A 19,053-nucleotide genomic window follows, 5' to 3' on the forward strand; every position below is an offset into this window, starting at 1 on the left:
GGATCCAAAAAACGGATTTTTTACAAAATAAAAATGAATGAAGCCATTAATTTGGCATTTCATTTTTTCTTTTGATAGATTAACTATACTATTTCGCTTTTCACAAAATTAATCATCATTTTCACAAAAATAAGGAAATTTTTTTACAGAAACAGGACTCTACAAAAAAGTCTGGACAAACCCCTGCTTTTTTTAAAAAAGTTATATTGTAGAATATGGAAAGGGGGAATATTATTATACATTGGAGAAAATTGAAATTAAAACATAAGCAAAAACTTACCGTCTTTTGTTTTTCACAATTTCTACATAATCAACAGAGCGTGCATAGTAACCATCTGTGGATAGAGATCCCCAAAAGTTTGACCATAAGCGGCTAGGTCGGACCAGCAAAGGAGAGATCACTTTCCTGAAACATATTTTAAAAAAATTATTCAATTCAGAAACAATGTATTACCAGACCTAGTTGTTCATTAAAAAAAAGAATGTTTTTGATAATTAATGTTTCATGAAAAAAAAACAAAGAAAAAAAATCACTTAAACCAAGGTATTAAAGTGATAGATATGCAAGCATTCAATTTCTAAGTACTGATACCTTGGCTCACAAAGGTGATTAATTCTGGAATCATGTTAGCCAAAATGTGATTTGCCATAGGTGTCTATGAAAAATCATTTGATTTGTTCCAGCTGTTGCCCAAAATTAAAAAAAAAATTTTTTTTTTTAAATGCCAAGGAATGCTATAAAAAAGACAAAAAGCTGACTGAAGGCTAAAATGAACAGATTCAAAATAGGATGAATAAGAATCCACAGGAAGGTAAAAGAGATGCTGAATATCTTTTAATTTCCCAGTATGTGCGCAACCAACACCAGCTTCAGTCTACTAAAACTTGTTTTGACACAACCCAATCAAGTTCATAGGTGTCCCCATACTTTTGTGATTTTGTCCGCTCATTTCTGTGTCTAATACACATATGCAGATGGAAAAGATAATCTCATAGAAAGGTCGGGACTGTTCACTTTAGTGCACTGAAAGAATGCATGCTCTGTAAACATTGAAAAAAGAAGGAGCCTATGTATTTCATATTAGCTGAATTTTTCATTTTACATGCATGAAATGATGCAAAAAAATTTCAGAAAGAGAAATGTAGGTACATCTGGAAAAAGATTCTGAGATGAATATGAATTAATCGGGGCTCTAATGATGGTAATTCTGATGATGATTGGTGCAAAAATTCAACTCACGACACAGCTATTTTACGTTAGTACATACATTCACATCAACAAAAATGTTTGTTAACCGAATCCATATTCGTTAGCCAAGGGAGAAAAATAACTCATTGTGGTTCTAATGATAGTTTCCTATCAAATTATGTTGCTTTATAAACTTATAAGTCATTATTTTTCACTATAATGTTTTCCTAACTCCTTTATGATTTCATTCAGTTACATATAGACCCTGAAAAAAATGTTGATTTGAAATCACCATCATAGACTCTACTTACTTGTCACACTCTCAAAGCCTGATTTGGAATCATGCATAATATGATACGAATTCATTCAAAATATAAAATTTTACTCATAAAGTTTGAAAAATTATTCATGTGAACTTTTTTAATTACCTGTTTTGTTCAATAAGAAGTTTCAAAGTATCTGTGTTTGTCAGCATAGCAGTTGAATCAACTGAGAAGTAATAATCACAGTTTATTTTAGCACATTCCTCCCTGGAAAGAAAATTCAATAGGAATCAATGTATACTACATTGAAATGACATGTAGAGTTATAAATGGTTATAAATTCAAAATATTATATCATTCTTACAGTCCCAAATTTCTGGCATGCCATTCTTTATATCCATCTTCCTGTTTCAGGTAAGTGACACTATTATATTTGTGCTTGTGGTTTTTTACGAATTCATCAACTTGTTCTTTATGGTTTTCGACCTAGATGAAGAGGTATTTCAGAATTAAAAAATTCTCAAAATGCACCATATTACGAATACTGAACAAGTACACAACTTTTTCCAGTTAGAGTACAACTTAATAATACATGGAAATCAAGAGAAAGACAAAAAATGCACTGTTTCACATGGGGGAAAACTATTACTGTTTCAAGCTTATCACTATGCAGATATTGATTGATATGATAGTTGTCTTACATTATTATGAACGAATAAATCCATGCGTTCCTTTGGATAATCCAGAGAAAGTAAATGGTCAAAGAATTCCTCTACAAAGGGTGTTGGGTTTTCAACAAAGATTGCCAGAATCACTTTAGGTTTGTCATGCACCTTCAAATAAGGAAAGACATAGAATTTTTATTTTGCAATGAATCTACAAAAGTAATTATCAGTCCAGATATAAAGTAAGTGCAATATTAACCTTGAAGTTTTCCAAAGATATGGTATTTTCTTCACAGCTTAAACATCCCCTGTTTGGCAGCCAAGATTTCGCTAGATAATTTCCAAGAGAATTGAGAGCAACCTACAAAATATGATCACAGTTCATTGTACACTCACTAAATTTATTTTCATATATTATTAATTTTTTCCATACCAATTAGAGTTAATCATAACTAACGAAACTCAGTTTATACACTTAAAATACAGGACAATTCTAAATTCATGGCACAAACTTTAAAAAGTGATAGAAGTTTCCTAAAACATCATTTTTGGTCATAGAATGTGTGGTCAAATTGCAATAACAAAGGTGGTAGAGGGTGTTTTTAGTGAATGCACAACAGAACTTCATCAAAAACAAATATCATATTTTCCCCAACAGATTTGCTGTGATATGTGCTGCCAACCATTCGAGGGCGATTATGCACCTTCCGATTGGATTGGAGTTTGTTTTTTATTGATGCAAGAACCCTCAATGTTATGCTGCTCCAAACAACAATCAAGCAGGATACAATGACTTAATGAGTATAATTTGCATTAGCCAGGTTGCATCATGGGAAGGCCTACTACATTACCATACCCTACACCCTTGAATGGTTGAATGCACCTATTACAGCAAATCCATCACAAAAACATATTGGTTTTTGGTGAAGTGCTGTTGAGCACTCTCTAAAAAGACCCTCTACCGCCTTTGCTATTGTGATTCGACTGCATATTCTATGATAAAAAATGCTTGTTGAGGAAATTTCTATATATTCTATGATAAAAAATGCTTGTTGAGGAAACTTCTATATATTCTATGATAAAAAATGCTTGTTGAGGAAACTTCTATCACCTCTTAAAGTTTGTGCCATGAATTTAGAATCACACACTATACATGGTAAAATATGTGTTTACAATGAAAAAATTAAAAAAAAACTAAAATAAAACAAAAAATTTTAATTTAACAGCTGCCTCATTGAGAATTTTGCCTGCTGTGGTTTTCAAATTTGCATTTATCAAAAAATAATATGTTTATTAACTGCTAATAATATAATAAGAATAAATATTGTATGAATAAATAATAAAATAATCATAAAAATTAAAATATTTAAAATTGGATGTAAGTGCATCCTGCACTTAAAAAATATAGTACTTAATTGAATTGGATATTAACAACATGAGATTTTACATAAAAATTAACTAAATTACCTTGCTAGCTCCATTACCATGAACAACCAGTGGATTTGTGCCATAGGCTGTGTTATGTAAGAAGCTGTCTTCCTCAGAAAACCTCAATTCAACATCTCCTACAATTGCATAAAACCAAAGATGAGAATTAATGGGAAAAAGGTATACATTGAAAAAACATTAATTTTAAGTGAAAAAAATCAAACCTAAGTTAATTTCTCAAAAACACTATCATAAGAACATAAGGAAAAGTAAACGTCTATTTTGCTTTTCAACTTCATGACCGTCTTCTCACCTTATTTAGACCAAGAGGGCCAGGTGAAAAATGCGGATTAAAGAAGTAACAGTCACAATATTTATAACTCATATGAAACTATATAACGATTCAAATATTTGTCCCCTTTGTTGTCATCTCTGAAAAAAAATTTTGAATATTACTTTTTTTTAAATCGCCATTTTTCACTTGGCCTTATAATTTCTTCCCCACAGTATTACTAAAAAATAATCACTGGAGTTGGAAAACTAAAAATTTCTCTCAACTTAATTTTTATATTAATTGCAAGCATGCAAAGCAATATGTAAGTTAATTTTATTTATAACTCAAAACTAAATTATGACAAAATAAGAACTTATAAAGTCAGTGAAATATGATGTTATATCTCTTAAGACAGTGTTTACCAACCACGCACATACTGGCAATGAATGAATAAATGCCAGAACTTTGCCTTTGGATTTATCTCGTTGCCAAGATCTCTTCCAGAGATTATGCATACTGGCATGTACCGATTTTTTAGAAATTTTGCAGAGGAATATGTTGTGCATGTGCGGAAGCAGTAGAAGTGTTTATCAACATCTCTGAACCCAAGAACCAGTATGAAATCTGAAACAATTTCATTGACCACTATCTTATAGTATGTGTTCTTTTACTTGAGAACCTATATGAATATAATATGCATCACATACAATTGTAATTTAATGAGAATTGCATTAATTAGAATCACAATTTGAATTTAATTATAATTAGGATTTTTAAGTCTGCTTTCAGACTACCTTTCCCTTCTTCAGAGACTACAAGTTAAAAAACACTGATATAAGATAAATTGTTTTACTCACCAACAGCACCATTCAGATTTTGAAAAATTTCAGCTTTATGATCTAGTTTTATGGACCACTTTTTCTGTAAGAAAAAAGCCTGCACATATATTTATGACTTAAACATAATCAATAAATTAAATACAAGTTTTCTTATCGTATCATCTCCTCTCCACAAGTAAAAGCATTATGAAAAATAACATACATTTTTGTTTTCTCACATTTCTTTTTATTTTGAAAAGGATAAAAAAAATTATCCACATTAGCCCCTACATTTATATTTATATTATATTATATATATTATATTATATATATTATATTATATATATTATATTATTTATATTATATTATATATATTATATTATATATATTATATTATATATATTATATTATATATATTATATTATATATATTATATTATATATATTATATTATATATATTATATTATATATATTATATTATATATATTATATAAATTTTATTTATATTTTATTACTTATATTATATTTATATTTCTATATGAATATAAAAAGTTTTCATTGTTTCCACAATTCCAGAATCAACTTTTTTTCAACAGTCAAATGATAAAAAATTTTATATATCTTGATTTATCCCTTAAAAAACCACTCTATACATATTAATTTTTTTTTGAAGACTCGAAAAAACTGAAATCCATCATAGATGACAGTAACTTAATAGAAATGCTTAACAAAACGCATCTATTTTTCTTTTAATTAGCAAATTATTCATTTTTACTCACCCTTAGTTCCTCATTTAAGTATATTTTTGTATAAAATAGCTGATCATCATCATCATTTTTTAGATCTGAATTAGTAACTATCTCATTAACATAGGATGCATAGCCCATAAAACCTAATGTGAGAGTAACACAACATTCATTAATATGCCTGTAGTATAAAATAAATCCAATAACTAGTATCAATATAATATAAAAAACAAAGTTGCAAAGATTTTTATTTAAAGGAAAAGAAATTTGAAAGTTAATTGAAAGCTTTGTAGGGTAAATATTAATTTAGTGTGTGATTGAAAGTCATTTACCTGCCGGGGACCTGATAAAGGTCTAATAACAAATTCTTTTGAAATTTCAGTGTTTACTAAGTTTACTATTTATATATTCCAACAACTTTATCAAATGCAATTTCAAATTTTTTTTGAAAAAAAAAGGAAGCTTAAATGTATCCATCTGAGAAGTGTTAATAAAAAAAATTCAGAAGAAAGTAAATAGAAGTAAAAGAAACGACACCCAGCCTGATAGCAAATTCATTTCAAAAATGACTACATAAAATTATAAAACTTATTATTTTCCCTCATTTATAATTAATAGATATCTATAGAACTTATGAATTTTATTGATCCTAAAATTTTATGAAAGAAATTCAATGTGGTTTTACTGCTAAAAATGGTTTTGCATTCCTGCCAAGAGTTGTTATTATAAACAGCATGCCAAAAAAAGTCTATATCCAAAAGAAAAATCCAGCTTACCTGTATAAGAAAAGTCAGAACAGTCTGCCAGTTACCAAGAATGAATAAAGGGTGAAAAAAGCAAAGAAAAGACACAAATGTAAGAAGAAAAGATCAGTGTGAAAAAATAATGTTAGCATGAAAATATAAATATTTTTATCTCGTTAAACTAGAAATTAATAGATCTAAAAACATTACCTCATTACTCTAATTTTGGATTTTTTCATATAGTGTCAGAAATAAAATGCGTAACCAGGGCCGCAACTAGGGTAGGGGAAGTGGGCGGGTCCGCTAGACCAGAAAGGGGTACCAAAAATTCACCACTTTATAACTTCTGCTTCTACTGCATAGTAAGGGGTGCCAAAATGCCGGTTTGCCCCGGGTATCTAGTTGCGGCCCTGCTCAACACCAATATTATATTATCCATCAGTGATATTGACTAAAGGAGTTAAAATTCTATCTTTCCATTATTTTGATGATTTAAGTTTAATTACTCACTCATTACTAAATGGAAATAAAGATACATGCACAGCTACAAAGAATTAGAATGATTGAAATTCAAACATCATTAATTTTTTGAAGTAAATTTCATAGCGCAATAGATTAATTTAAAACGTGAATGCATTATTTATTATATAATTCATGCAACTTCCAAAATATAGGCTATTGTGCTTGCTACTGCTTAAGTAAATGGGTATCATACATTGAAAACTACAATGGAATCCCGTTATAACGAACTCCAAGAGACCGGACAAATCACTTTACTATAATGAAATTTTGTTACAAAGGAATCCCAGATTTTTGAATTGTTCATATGTAAACTTATTTGGGTGCATTAGAGAACTGTTTGTTAAAACAAGATTTTCACTATAACAGTATTTGTTAAAACGGGATTCAACTGTATAAATATATATGTATACACAAGCTTTAGGAATATTTTAGTCAAATTGTTATAATAACGATTTACAAATTTCTGAAATGGTGCTGTTTTTCAGATTTTCACCTAAGTATAAAAATTCATATTTTAATATTGAGTTTTATGCTGTTGCCTATTTAAATTTATCTCTACATAATAGATTTAAAAAAAAAATCAAACCAGGAAATTGGCCGATTTACCTCCAGAATTCAAAAACCTTTTCCCTTGTTCAACTTTTGGATATTTCTCCTGTAAAAAAAATAGAGCTTATATAGAATTGGCAAAATAAAATCAGTCTCTTGATAATCACAACTAGAATCTTTTCTCTACCATGAACAAGACATACTTTTTGCTAGATAACGTTTTTTGCACATCACTTTTGAAATTAATTTCAATCTACAACATTAATTACTATTAATTACATAAAGTACCTTAAGAGTGAGTAATGTGTGTGTGTGTGGGTTTTATTATTTACTTCATTTTCAACCTTAGAATACTAACTATGCATCTCAGAAACATAGATGTATAGGCAGTTAACATGAAGTTTTTAATCCATTTTTATTTTACTTAGTATTTTAGAGTTAAGGAATGTAATTTTGAATGTAATGAATATATCTGATACTACCCTTTTCTATAGTGTACACATGCATTATATTTATGTATCTATTGTGAGAGAGTGACGAATGAAAAAAAAATAATAATTGAATCCACGAGAAGAACAGTACAAGTCCAAATTACGCCTTTTTTATTTTTATTTATGAATGAGTTTGATAAATGTAGATCTAAACATTGAGTGTAAAAGTAGTTCTTGATCAACCTCCCCTCATTGGTTCCAGGAACTTTTAAAATTTAAATTAGCAAATGAATAGCAATGGTTTTGAAACTTAAAACTTGATTACCTTGCATTGAGTATTTTGGACAAGTATTAATCTTCTCACTGATTCAGTTTATGAAACTCACCGCAAGTGAAGAATCTGGCCAACAGTATCCTTCAGCAGAAAACAAAAGCTTTGACTTAGTTTTGTGAAATTTCTTTAAGATATCATCGGCACCAGACATGAATATAACATCGTAACTGCGAAAGAAGAAAACAAAATGAAATAAATGTTTTCAAAATAAAAGAGGTATTGAAGGACCAGACACATCCCGCTTCATATCTCAAAGAGATATCAAAGCAGTCCCAAAGAATGGGTGTATCTGGAAATAAAATTTTAGAACAAAGCTTTTTTTTTTTAAATATAAATCACAATCGCAAATGGCAATAAATAATGAATAGATAAATAAGAAGTGTCAATGTTGCACATAAAAACTTTTGATAAAATCTGGAATCATGGATTAGTCTTTAAAGCAGGGGTCCTCAACCATTCTCAAGTCATGAGTACTGACAATGCTCATCATCAAACAAGGGGCACCCCCCCCCCCTCCTTATGGCAATTTTGACAAAAATTGTAATCCTAGAATGCAATTTATACAGAATGTTTAATTGAAACATGTATCAAGTGCTCACGAGTATGAAATCAGACATGAGCATTGAGCCCTCTTGATGCTTCAAAAATCATCATGGTTCGAGCGAGTGATGGGTTGAAGATGGGTGCTTTAAAGCATCTACAGCACATGTTGGTATAGATTCAAAGAGCCACCAGCACCTTTTATTTTTTGCTATGGTCTCTGACTTGAATGAAAAGAGACAGCAGTTCTGTGTGACATAACTGTCACACAGAACTGCTGTCTCTTTTCATGATTTCTTTATGATCTTTCCTAGTAGTTTGTAGAATATCAAAAACCAAATTATTGGAAAAGGTCCCAATTTTAAAAAATTTGCATGGGCATTTTTCCAATATAAGAACTTTTTTCATATATCTGTATATCAGAGGTAAAAAGGGCACCACATCTTAATTTTTTTTTCAACATTAGAACAAAACTATTAATTTGCTGTACTTCCATTACACTACAACACAGAAGTATATCCTTCAAGTCCTATTTCAATGAATAACAGAGGTATTCACTTTATAAAACAAGGGAGCTCCATATAAAGGCATAATAAAAAAAATCTTTAAATGGCTTTTCTCTATAAAATATCTCTTTTGTGACATGGCGCTCTTTACGCCCGGCATACAGATATAATAAAATGGCATAAAATGACTATCAAGCAAAAAAAAATTGTTTTTCATTGTGACAATTAGAAAGCCTTGACAAAAATTATTGAATTATCACAAATTATTGAGACTCTTTTGTACTGTGATATTAATTAATTTGACTTTCTGACATACATACATACCTATCAACAAACATAACAATGAGATCTTTTTTATCCCAATATTTTTTCATTTCTTTTTTCAATAAGTTGACTTTATGAGCACCACCTGAATACAACCTAACATCTCCGCCCAGCCATTCCTCATTCATACCAAGTACCTAAAAATAAGAAAAATAAAAAATAATCTTTTTAATATAATTCATACTGTAGCTTTACAACAGGAACACTAGAGCAGGGTTGATCATAATAATATCATGAGCGTTAATAGAAATTCTACATTATAAATATTTTTTCCTGAAAAATTATTGAATTAGTGAAATCAAGTCATTTGAAAGTAAATCAATGTTTTTATAGAGCCCAGAAATTTAGGAACTAAAAATGGTTGAAATATGCAGGCAACAAGGCCCTAAAAATACCTAAAATAGGCACTATTTCATGCCATTTTATAATTTATAAAAGGAAGAAAAAATAACTAAAAACTGAGGTATTAAGGGTCCAAGAACTAGCTGAAAAATCGATCACACTTAATCCGTCTACTGTTTTAACTATAGTGCATAATAATTGCATTATTATCCAAGTAAATTGATTTAACTTGGATTGATTCAACCAAAATTCTGGTTGACCCTCAGGATTGGGTCAATTCCGGGGCCACCATTACAAGACGCAGAGCCCATAGAGAAAATTATCTGTGGGGATCGTTTGAGTTGCAAATAATTCTCTTTTATTTGTCATATTATTTGGGATAATCATCATCATTTCTGAAGTTAAAATATAGCTACTTGTTCTATTGTTATAAAAAAATTTAACGTTTTTTTATATTACCACATATGTGTGGCCACATACTTCACATACCCCTGAGGGTGACACTGGCCAACTTAATTTGATGCTAAATATGTATGTAAAATAAATAGCCATAGTTGTTTGCAGTGCATTTATGGTGTTAAAAAAAATCAAAACAACATTGACCCCCAGAACCCTGTCTATTCTTATCCCAGCTTGTATGATTCCTGACGTCAACTGATTGCCTTTTGGGACATTCATCAGTCAGCTATTATAGCATGCAGTTCGATGCCTGAGGGAGACATGTTATGTGAAGCATGTGGAGAAAAAAAATTCTAATTTTCCTCAGCTTTTTTAACATGAGCTGTGTTCACCTGAAACAAAATCATCATTCATGTCTAATACCATCCGGTCAAAGCAAAGTTACATTAAGCATGGCAACACCAAAAATTCCTTATCTCTCATACCACTTATTTGCATTTAAATGGAACTGGGGGAGGGGGTTCTGTAATGATAATTAATACTGAGAGTTGAAAATTTTTAAAAGAGCAATTCTTCTGTTCTCAATGCCCAAAATATCCCAAGTTTTAAAGATTAAGGTCTCCAAAATTCACTAATAAACTTAAAACTATGTCCAAATAGGCATTTATGGCAGAAAAATTTTTAAAAAAGTTTGAAAACAGGAAAAAATGGGCATTTATGGAATTTTGACTGAACTTCTGGGCCTAGTTAGTAATATGCATGTGTAACAGAGATTTACGCTCTTTTCTTTTTGAATTGAAAAGAACACTTTCATTGCTTCTTGTTTTCCTTCTTTCTCCAAGGCTTACTACAAAGGCTACAAATTGAACAAAAAAAATTTTTCCCCTTTAATCATTTAGTTGTGTTAATTCTCAACCAACACTGCTGATTAGTATTTGAGCAGCTCCTTGTGATTAAAAAGTATTAATCCTCTAAGCGGCATTGAAAAAATATCAAGCCTCCTTAAAAGCTCTTTATTTTAGCACTGACAAGCCCATATAATTTTGCCAAGTTGATTTCTCAATCAAACATTTAACCCTATGCCACTTACTTTACACCTGCTGAAAACTGGAAGAAAGCCTACTTAATCAAAGAATATATATGGCATTTTCACTGGGTTTAGAGATTTCTGCTAGGCCAACTTAAGAAGAAGAGTTACATAGAAGAAATAACGCTATGACGTGTGCGAATTAAGAAAATTAGGTAATGAATAATGTTATACACCTCTATAATAGTATTAAAAAACTTTATGGGGTAGTTCAAAATGAATGATACAAAAAGAAAACATTTCTGTGACTATGTAATAATATTTATTTCAAACAAATCAATGTAGTATGTAAAGTTAACTCTCTGAGTTTTGTTTAGCAACATTGAAAAGCTGCCATCACCCAAATGTTCAATAGAAATGCTGTCAGTTTCTGCCTATGCCAGAGCTCTTAGGAATACCTGATTGATAAGACGACTGAGTTGACAACATCACCTATTCATTCCTTTAACTGTTGCATAATGTTTGAGAGTGTAATTTTTCACATACTCCTAAATTAGTAAGAGAAGCACATGACTTTGAACTTTTTACATATTAGAGCACAACAAAAACTTTTTCTTCTACCTATGCTTTCACTTTGAATAATAGTGCATCTAGCATACATTTTTAAAATATAGCAGATTTTCAGTGTTGCCAAATGTAACTTGGAGAGTTCACATGCTGATATGTATGAAATAAATTTATTACAGCAGTCACATACATAAGAACGTGTTTCTTTTTTTCTTATTTTTGTACTATTCATTTTGAATTACCAAGTATCTCATTACATGACCTTCACATAGTTCCCATAGTTCCATATTCAATTAGGATATAATTATGTTGTCATAATATTATCCATTGTCATATTATTATATTTACAGTAAAACTTCCCATATCCAGAACAACCAGGGCCGCAACTGGGGGGGGGGGGGGGGCAAGCGGGTCTCGTGCCCTGGGTGCTGGCCCAGAGGGGATGCAAATTTCATTCTGAAACCTCTCCTTCAACATTACTAGGGGGCGCCAAAATGTGCAGCACTTGCCCCGGGTGACCAAGCATCTAGTTGCAGCCCTGGAACAACCAATATAATTTTCTGCACATCCATATTAGAGACATGCATTGTGTACACATAGTCAATTACTTAAAAAATAATTCAAATAGCAGTAGCAATAAGACAATTTTGTTTGATTTTAGATAGCATCACGCACACAAAACAGAACAAATTTCAACAATTTTTCCTTTTATTAGCTTCAAATCCCCTTATTTTATCCTTTTTTGAAGCTCTACAGAAAAATAACTCGTATTGAACATTGTTCAGCCACCATTCATTTTAGAACAAGGTATTAATAGATACTACTGTATTTTGTGAATAAACTTGCCTCAACATGCAGTCCATACATGTTAGCCGACCTTATGAACCTTTTGAATCCATCGGTTTCTTCGGTTGCAACAGTGAAAATCAAAAGATTTTCTGTAAAAGAAGGGAATCAATGTGAAAAAAAAAACTTACTGTGTGAATAACCAAAAAAATATTTATGTGATTTAATGGGGAGTAAGCATGTGTGAATGTGTAAACAAAAAATATTTTGTAAATTAAAGTGATGATAACATTATCATTTTGATAATCTTACTGGTTCGATTAATACATCTACGAATTCTAATATAATATGGCCTCTCTTAACTAGATCCTTCTATAAAATGAGATTATTTGATCAGTATTTTATGTTGCAATTATAAGAGTGATCTTATTATGTTACTACTGCATGTATGCACAATAATTTCTGGTATCAAGTTCCTATTGGCTCCATAAAACAATCTCCAGCCTAACTAATGCAAATTATATTCATTTAATGCAATATTTTTTCCCCTGAATCAAGTATCAATAAATTCAATATAGGCCTACACAGACTGCAGATTATATAAGTTTTTTAGCACTTGTTTTACTCTCTTTCATTTAATTGTTTTCTCACTAAAAAATTGGTCCAAAATTCTTGAAGAATGTCAGAGAATTTCATGTCATCCATACCAAAACAAGTATTAATTTTATATGCAATTTATACTCAAAATTTTATTTTAGTCCTGTCATTTCCATTCAGAAACAAAATCATGTTTTTGCATAATAAAAAAAAGAATTGTATACTAATCTTTGTTTATAAATTTACTCATCTTTTTTCAATAAGCATATTTAACCCTGTACTGTTTACTCCCATAAAAACTTGTTGAATTTTTTTTTAATAGATGTAAATGGGTGGTGCTTTGTTAGCATTTTTCTTTATTGAAACAATGCATCAGCACATCAATTTAATTAATTAGAGTGGAATTTTTTTTTTTTTTTTGATTAGGTAAAAATGGTTAATTCAGTGTAAAATACACAGCTAGCATCAATTTCAATGTTATCTATAAACAGATCAAATCTTGCTCTGCAATAAATTAAATAGTTTTTACTTTGAATTTTATTCCCGTTACCCTGAATTTGGAGTGATTTCATAAATCTCTCTGAACATGTAAAATTTCAGCATCTCTCAAAAATTGATAGAGAAGTAATCATTTCATATAAAAAAGTATTGTGGTTATACAGCTGTATTTTTGCATTAAAATGACTACTAAAAGATGTACTTTAGTAGAATACCAAAAAAATTGAGAAAAGAAATAGGTGTAATGTTTTTTAATCATGTATTTGCCATGTATATGTTCAAATACAGTAAAACCTCTCTATTGCGGACACCAGTGGGACAAAAAAATTTCTAAAAGATGGGTGACCGTTATTGGTTTAAATGCATACTTTTTTTTATTATACAAGGGAAAATTATTATTTAGCCGCAAAAGAAGGCTGATCGCATCTGAGGGGTGTCCATTGAATGGGGTTTAACTGTATGCACGGGACCATACCGGGTAAAATTTTAAAATTGTTGTCACACACAGAAAAAAAAGAACAATTTTATTAAATTTTAGTTAATGATTATACTCTCTCTCTCCCCTTTTTTTCCTCTTAGTAGCTTTACAGATTAAAATCCCATGTCAAGATCCTTGGCCTATAAATCAAAACTAAAAGAGTAGAAGAAAAAAAAAGAAGTTCCAACGCCCCCACAACATTCTTGGACACCGAATCATCAACGATCTTCTCGGTTAAAACTAATCACAATTCTAACAAAATCAATCTTACCTTTTTCGGATGCTATGGCTGAAATTTTCACCAGTAAACACAAACACAGTAAAAGCACGTGTAAAGATCTCGGTAAGATACTGCTATAGCAGCGTACCGCCATGTCTATGATGACCTAATCCCCCGAAGCCGATCTATTGGCAGGGATACAGTCAAAAGAGAGTCGGAGAGAATTTGATCCTCCAACACCAGATTCCCCGGATGACAATAGGACAGAAGCATCTTATTGGCTGGTCTGCCTGTGACGTCACGAACTCACTCAACAGCTTCAGTGGAACAGGATGAAAAATAAAACGAGAATAAAAAAATGGAAGATGGAAAAGAGGGAGAGAAATCACAGCTGTTGGACATCACTTCGGAGGAAAAAAATGGAAGAATTAATAGAAAAAAAAAATAGAAATGTGAGAGAAAAGGAACGTATTCAATAGTTAAGTGTATATGGGATGCACTATTCAAAGCCGTTTTTTTAGGACAGGGTTTCCCAAATTAAAGGCTGTTGGCAAGTTTGTCGTCGTTAGGCCGTGAAAAGCTTTCATTATTGTTCGTTCGTCACGAAACAACTTTGTAACCATTTTTTCCTAATCATTACTTTTAAGACATGAACTTTCAAAGTTTTCCTTGAGCTTTTTTTTATTGAGTTTGATGATCAACAGAATCGAGTTGTAAGAACTCATTTCCAACGTTATCCATCACTTTTTAATAGAATAGAAGTTTTTAACGGATTTTTGATGAAGTGAAGTGTGATGTGGTCTCGGGGAATATTTGCATGGTTGTGTTTCATAAATGCTGTTTAATTAAGTGATTTTTTTTTTTTTTTATTGCTGTTGTTATTTTGGGTGATTCAATCAAATCGGTGTTAAAAGAGACCTTGACCTAAAATGCTGTGTGAAAATTGGTATATTAAATTGGTTTGTTACTAGCCTATATAGTATTCATTTTCTTCGACGCTTGCATATATGGATGAGGATGAGGACCGCATAAAAACTGTTTGGAACTGGAACACTTGAGCTCATCGAGAATGCCCGATGTTACATTTGAAAAGAAAATTTTAATATTGCTTATCTTGATATTTAAAGAAAAAAAGGGGGGGGGGATAGAACTAACCACACTTTAGTTTGGACCATATACACGATACAAACAATTTGCACTCATAACAAATATGCTGCACGAAAAAAAAAAAACTAACTAACTGTAGTTAAATTTGCTGAACATGAAAAAAAAATATGATGCACACGAGAAAAAATATTATCACTTGTATTAAGTTACTTCTCACTATAAAACGGAACTTTCCACTAAGTCAGCGGTTCTCAACCGGTGCTCCGCGGAGCCCTTGGGGTTCCTTATGCACTCTCCAGGGCCTTTGTCTAAAGGGGCCGTTAAAGTATTACGTAAGCAAATTTTTAGCCATTTTTGATCTCCCCCCCACCGGTCAGCAAAAGTCAGCAAAACGCTGATCCCCTTCCCCCCTCTTGTCAGCAAAATTTCGTCATCAGCGCTGTCCCTCTGAATCCTAACTCATATTTTCATAAAGGGTGGTCGATGACGTAAGCATTATCCAAACCCCCCTGGCCCCCTTGTCATCAAAAATCAGCAAATCGGAAACCCCCTTCTTCTCCCCCCCCCCCCACCATCGATGATGACGTACTACTTGAATGACCTCAAATTGGTAATTTAGAGTCCCTCTACCAAGCTGGAAGTATCAAGTGTTTTACTTACTTGGCTCACCGTACGCAATTCCGGTCTGTCACCATAGAGCAGTGTGTCTGAACCACTTAGCCACGGCCCTGTGACAACCGGGCAGTGACATCAATTGCACCTAAAGATGAAAGTCCATACGATAACAAACCTTACAAATTAAAGTGTCTTCAATAATTATTTGATTGTTTTTAATTATTTAATTAATGTAATTTTAATTATAATTATATAAATTCAGTGGTGCGCAATTGATTGTTCATTGTCTTAATTTTAATTTACTTCAAGTACTTAACCGGACATGCACATTCCTTTGAGGAATTTCAAACGAATCAGTAGACGTCGGAATGAGTTATGACAATGATGTATGTATATGCATGGCCCTAAAATATTTATGTTGTCACAGTTGCGCTTGTTTCGTGTTCTTGGTGATGCTGCCATCTGCCTTCCATATTTTGAAATAAAGATGGTAAATTATTGATTTTTCATGTTATGTGAGTATCCTGTTGAAGATCTATCGGCTCTCTGCGGAGAGACTTTTTTTTCAAATTGGAGACTGGCTCACGTTAATTAGTTCCAATTTACCTCGCCACGGTCTCAAAAAGGTTAAGGACTACTACCATAGAAGCAATTTACTTTCGTTTTAATTCCGAAGAGAGGTGGTTTTCGTCGGTGTTGTACACTTTGTGGAATCTATTAGAAAATGTACGCAAGCGACGTGCATGCGTTACGTTTGGTTCCGATATGACCTTGAAACATATATACACTGTGTCTTAAACATGGGTGTGTCTTAAAAACACACCCCACATCCTGAAGCAGAGCCCCTTGGCTGGGGCCCTGCCCCCTCTACAGTGAACTTACAGTGTTAAAAAAAATTATAAGAATTGTCCCGGACCTTCGGGCTAGAGCCCTGTCGGCCCTGCCTTTTTGGGGGGCCATAATATTAAAAATTAGTTTGTACATGGTCTCTCACACATTATGAAACGGTCAAAATATACATACAGTAGAACCTCGCTGTAACGGACCACGCTACAACGGACAGCTGAAAAAATTTTAAAAATTGAAAAACTTTTGACGATTTTAAAACTCGTTTTAAAGTGTTTAAAAAAGGTATTAACTCGTTTGAAAACCGTTTCCAAAGCGAGCGATTAAACATCGATAGTTGTTTTGTTTTGCGTAAACATGGGTGCGCTGCATGACTCATACCGCTCGTCTAGTAGAAAAATTAAGAGTAATACAGTATATACTATACTAGGATCATATACATCTTTTCAATTCGACGTATGTTGAAAACTGTTTTTTATTTGATGTATAATAAATACTTTTTATAGCTATAACTACTGTACATTCATTGATGTACACCCTGTAGCATTATACCCCCATAAGAATTATTTGTTATAAGCCGGACTTTCATTATGACGGACAATCTTCAGCCCCTGTTAGTCCGTTATAACGAGGTTCTATTGTACTTATACGGTATTATTGAAAGCAATGGAATGCGCATTTATACATAACATACTTCCGTGGATGACCTCTATAAACAAATAAACTTTTATCTCTTATCCGTCACCATGCGTTTCCCTTGTCATCCGAGGTGTTTATTCATTAACGTTCATACTTCCGCACTGCATACTTTCCCTTTCTTTATTATTTGTTCAACTGCTTATAAAAGAGGCGAAAAAGCGTCCTAATGACACATTAAACTATTTTTTCCTCCCGCTGGGGTAGATATCCCTGTTCATTATGAAACATGTGAAAAATAACCACACCCATTGCACGTAAAAATACGCACTTTCACTTCAAAAGTATTTTCACGAAAACAGATTGCTATCAAGGGTGATTTTTTTTTACTACTATTTTCACCGGCATTTAATATTCACTTTGCGTTACAGCTATTCAAAATAAAACTTTATCTTTTTATTTGAATACGATAAAACTTTGAAACAAGAAGCTTCAGAAGCAATAAATTTAAATTCTGCTTTTTAAAGAAAAAACTGAAAAAGTTTTAATCTTCTTTTCTTTAGCGCAAAATAAATCGGGTACAACCATTATCGTTTATTCCGAAAATATAAATGTTTCTACATGATGAGCTATTTACTTATAAGTTACTATTTATTATTCGAGTATCTCTTATTCTTTTCAATTTATAGCTTTTTATTTGTTTCAAGATAACACTTTCCTTACGAGTCCTTTTCTTTTTCTTTCTCTTTTCTATTCTTATCAAATTTTAGTATCATATTACATATAGTTGAAAACAAATTACAAAAACGTGAAGCATAAACATTCATTCAAAACGAGAAAAATAGCTTTATGAATAACTTATTATCGTTTTTATGAAATCTCATCATGATAATAATATTTACGGAAGATTATTAATATTGCATGATATGAGAAAAGGATTTGCTTTCTTCTGAATTTAGGAGTTGTATGTGAAAAGTGAAAAAAAAAACTAATACAGTATCCATCTTTTAAATCATAGTTTTTTCTTATATTTTTTTACTTATTTTTATACGTAATAAAAAATGTATAATTTCTTCCACCCTTTTTAGCAACTTTTTATGTTAGTTTTTATTTGATATAAGAACAGGGTTGATGACTAAGTATATGCTAAAACAAAAGCTGGTTAACATAATATGAAGTTATTGATATTCGCATTGAATTAATAGTTATAGCTATAGAGTTAAAATAGCTATTATAATGTGTAATGTGGTTGAACGTGGTTAATTCGAATCCAGAGACACTAGGAAAAAGTTCGAATCATCCAAAATTCAAATTATCCAATTAATCTACAGTGGATCCGTAAACCTATCGGAAATTGCAACTTAATCATCAACATTCACATGGGATAATAATAATTAATTATTAAAATGTCTTCCTGAGTTATGGAACTTTTTTTTCCAAATTCTAATAATTTTGTGTGTGGGTGCGTTGGTAGCAGGGCGTATGGCATTTTGCTGGCGGACCATTGATCCAAGGAGCATACTTCCAATTAAAAAAAGTATCAAAATAACTTGCAGTACTCAGATATGTCATTCATGTTGAAAGGGGGTTGTTTAGTTATTAA

At 31.5% G+C, this 19,053-nt stretch overlaps 1 protein-coding gene across 2 annotated transcripts in view; it reads right to left on the reverse strand.

Moving 5' to 3' along the window:
• Positions 1–14,484, reverse strand: part of Plod (procollagen lysyl hydroxylase) — a 43,636-nt gene extending 29,152 nt beyond the window's left edge. The window contains exons 1-14 of one of the 2 annotated variants that reach the window (XM_089243735.1): positions 14,298–14,484; positions 12,514–12,605; positions 9,333–9,469; positions 8,015–8,129; positions 7,255–7,303; positions 6,160–6,183; positions 5,417–5,529; positions 4,677–4,740; positions 3,585–3,682; positions 2,377–2,478; positions 2,154–2,285; positions 1,817–1,938; positions 1,618–1,719; positions 281–406 (exon numbers count right to left, since the gene is read on the reverse strand). In XM_089243735.1, coding sequence (XP_089099861.1) covers positions 281–406; positions 1,618–1,719; positions 1,817–1,938; positions 2,154–2,285; positions 2,377–2,478; positions 3,585–3,682; positions 4,677–4,740; positions 5,417–5,529; positions 6,160–6,183; positions 7,255–7,303; positions 8,015–8,129; positions 9,333–9,469; positions 12,514–12,605; positions 14,298–14,400 — 1,379 coding nt within the window. In that variant the 5' untranslated portion in view covers positions 14,401–14,484. The remainder of the gene's footprint in view (positions 1–280; positions 407–1,617; positions 1,720–1,816; positions 1,939–2,153; positions 2,286–2,376; positions 2,479–3,584; positions 3,683–4,676; positions 4,741–5,416; positions 5,530–6,159; positions 6,184–7,254; positions 7,304–8,014; positions 8,130–9,332; positions 9,470–12,513; positions 12,606–14,297) is intronic. The other variant, XM_089243736.1, reaches the window with a different exon arrangement.
• Between the last annotated feature and the right edge of the window lie 4,569 nt (positions 14,485–19,053).

This window comes from Pholcus phalangioides, unplaced genomic scaffold, assembly GCF_987345545.1.
Source record: "Pholcus phalangioides strain wild (caught in Gottingen) unplaced genomic scaffold, Ppha-v1.0 ptg000015l_1, whole genome shotgun sequence".
Lineage (NCBI taxonomy): Eukaryota > Metazoa > Arthropoda > Arachnida > Araneae > Pholcidae > Pholcus > Pholcus phalangioides.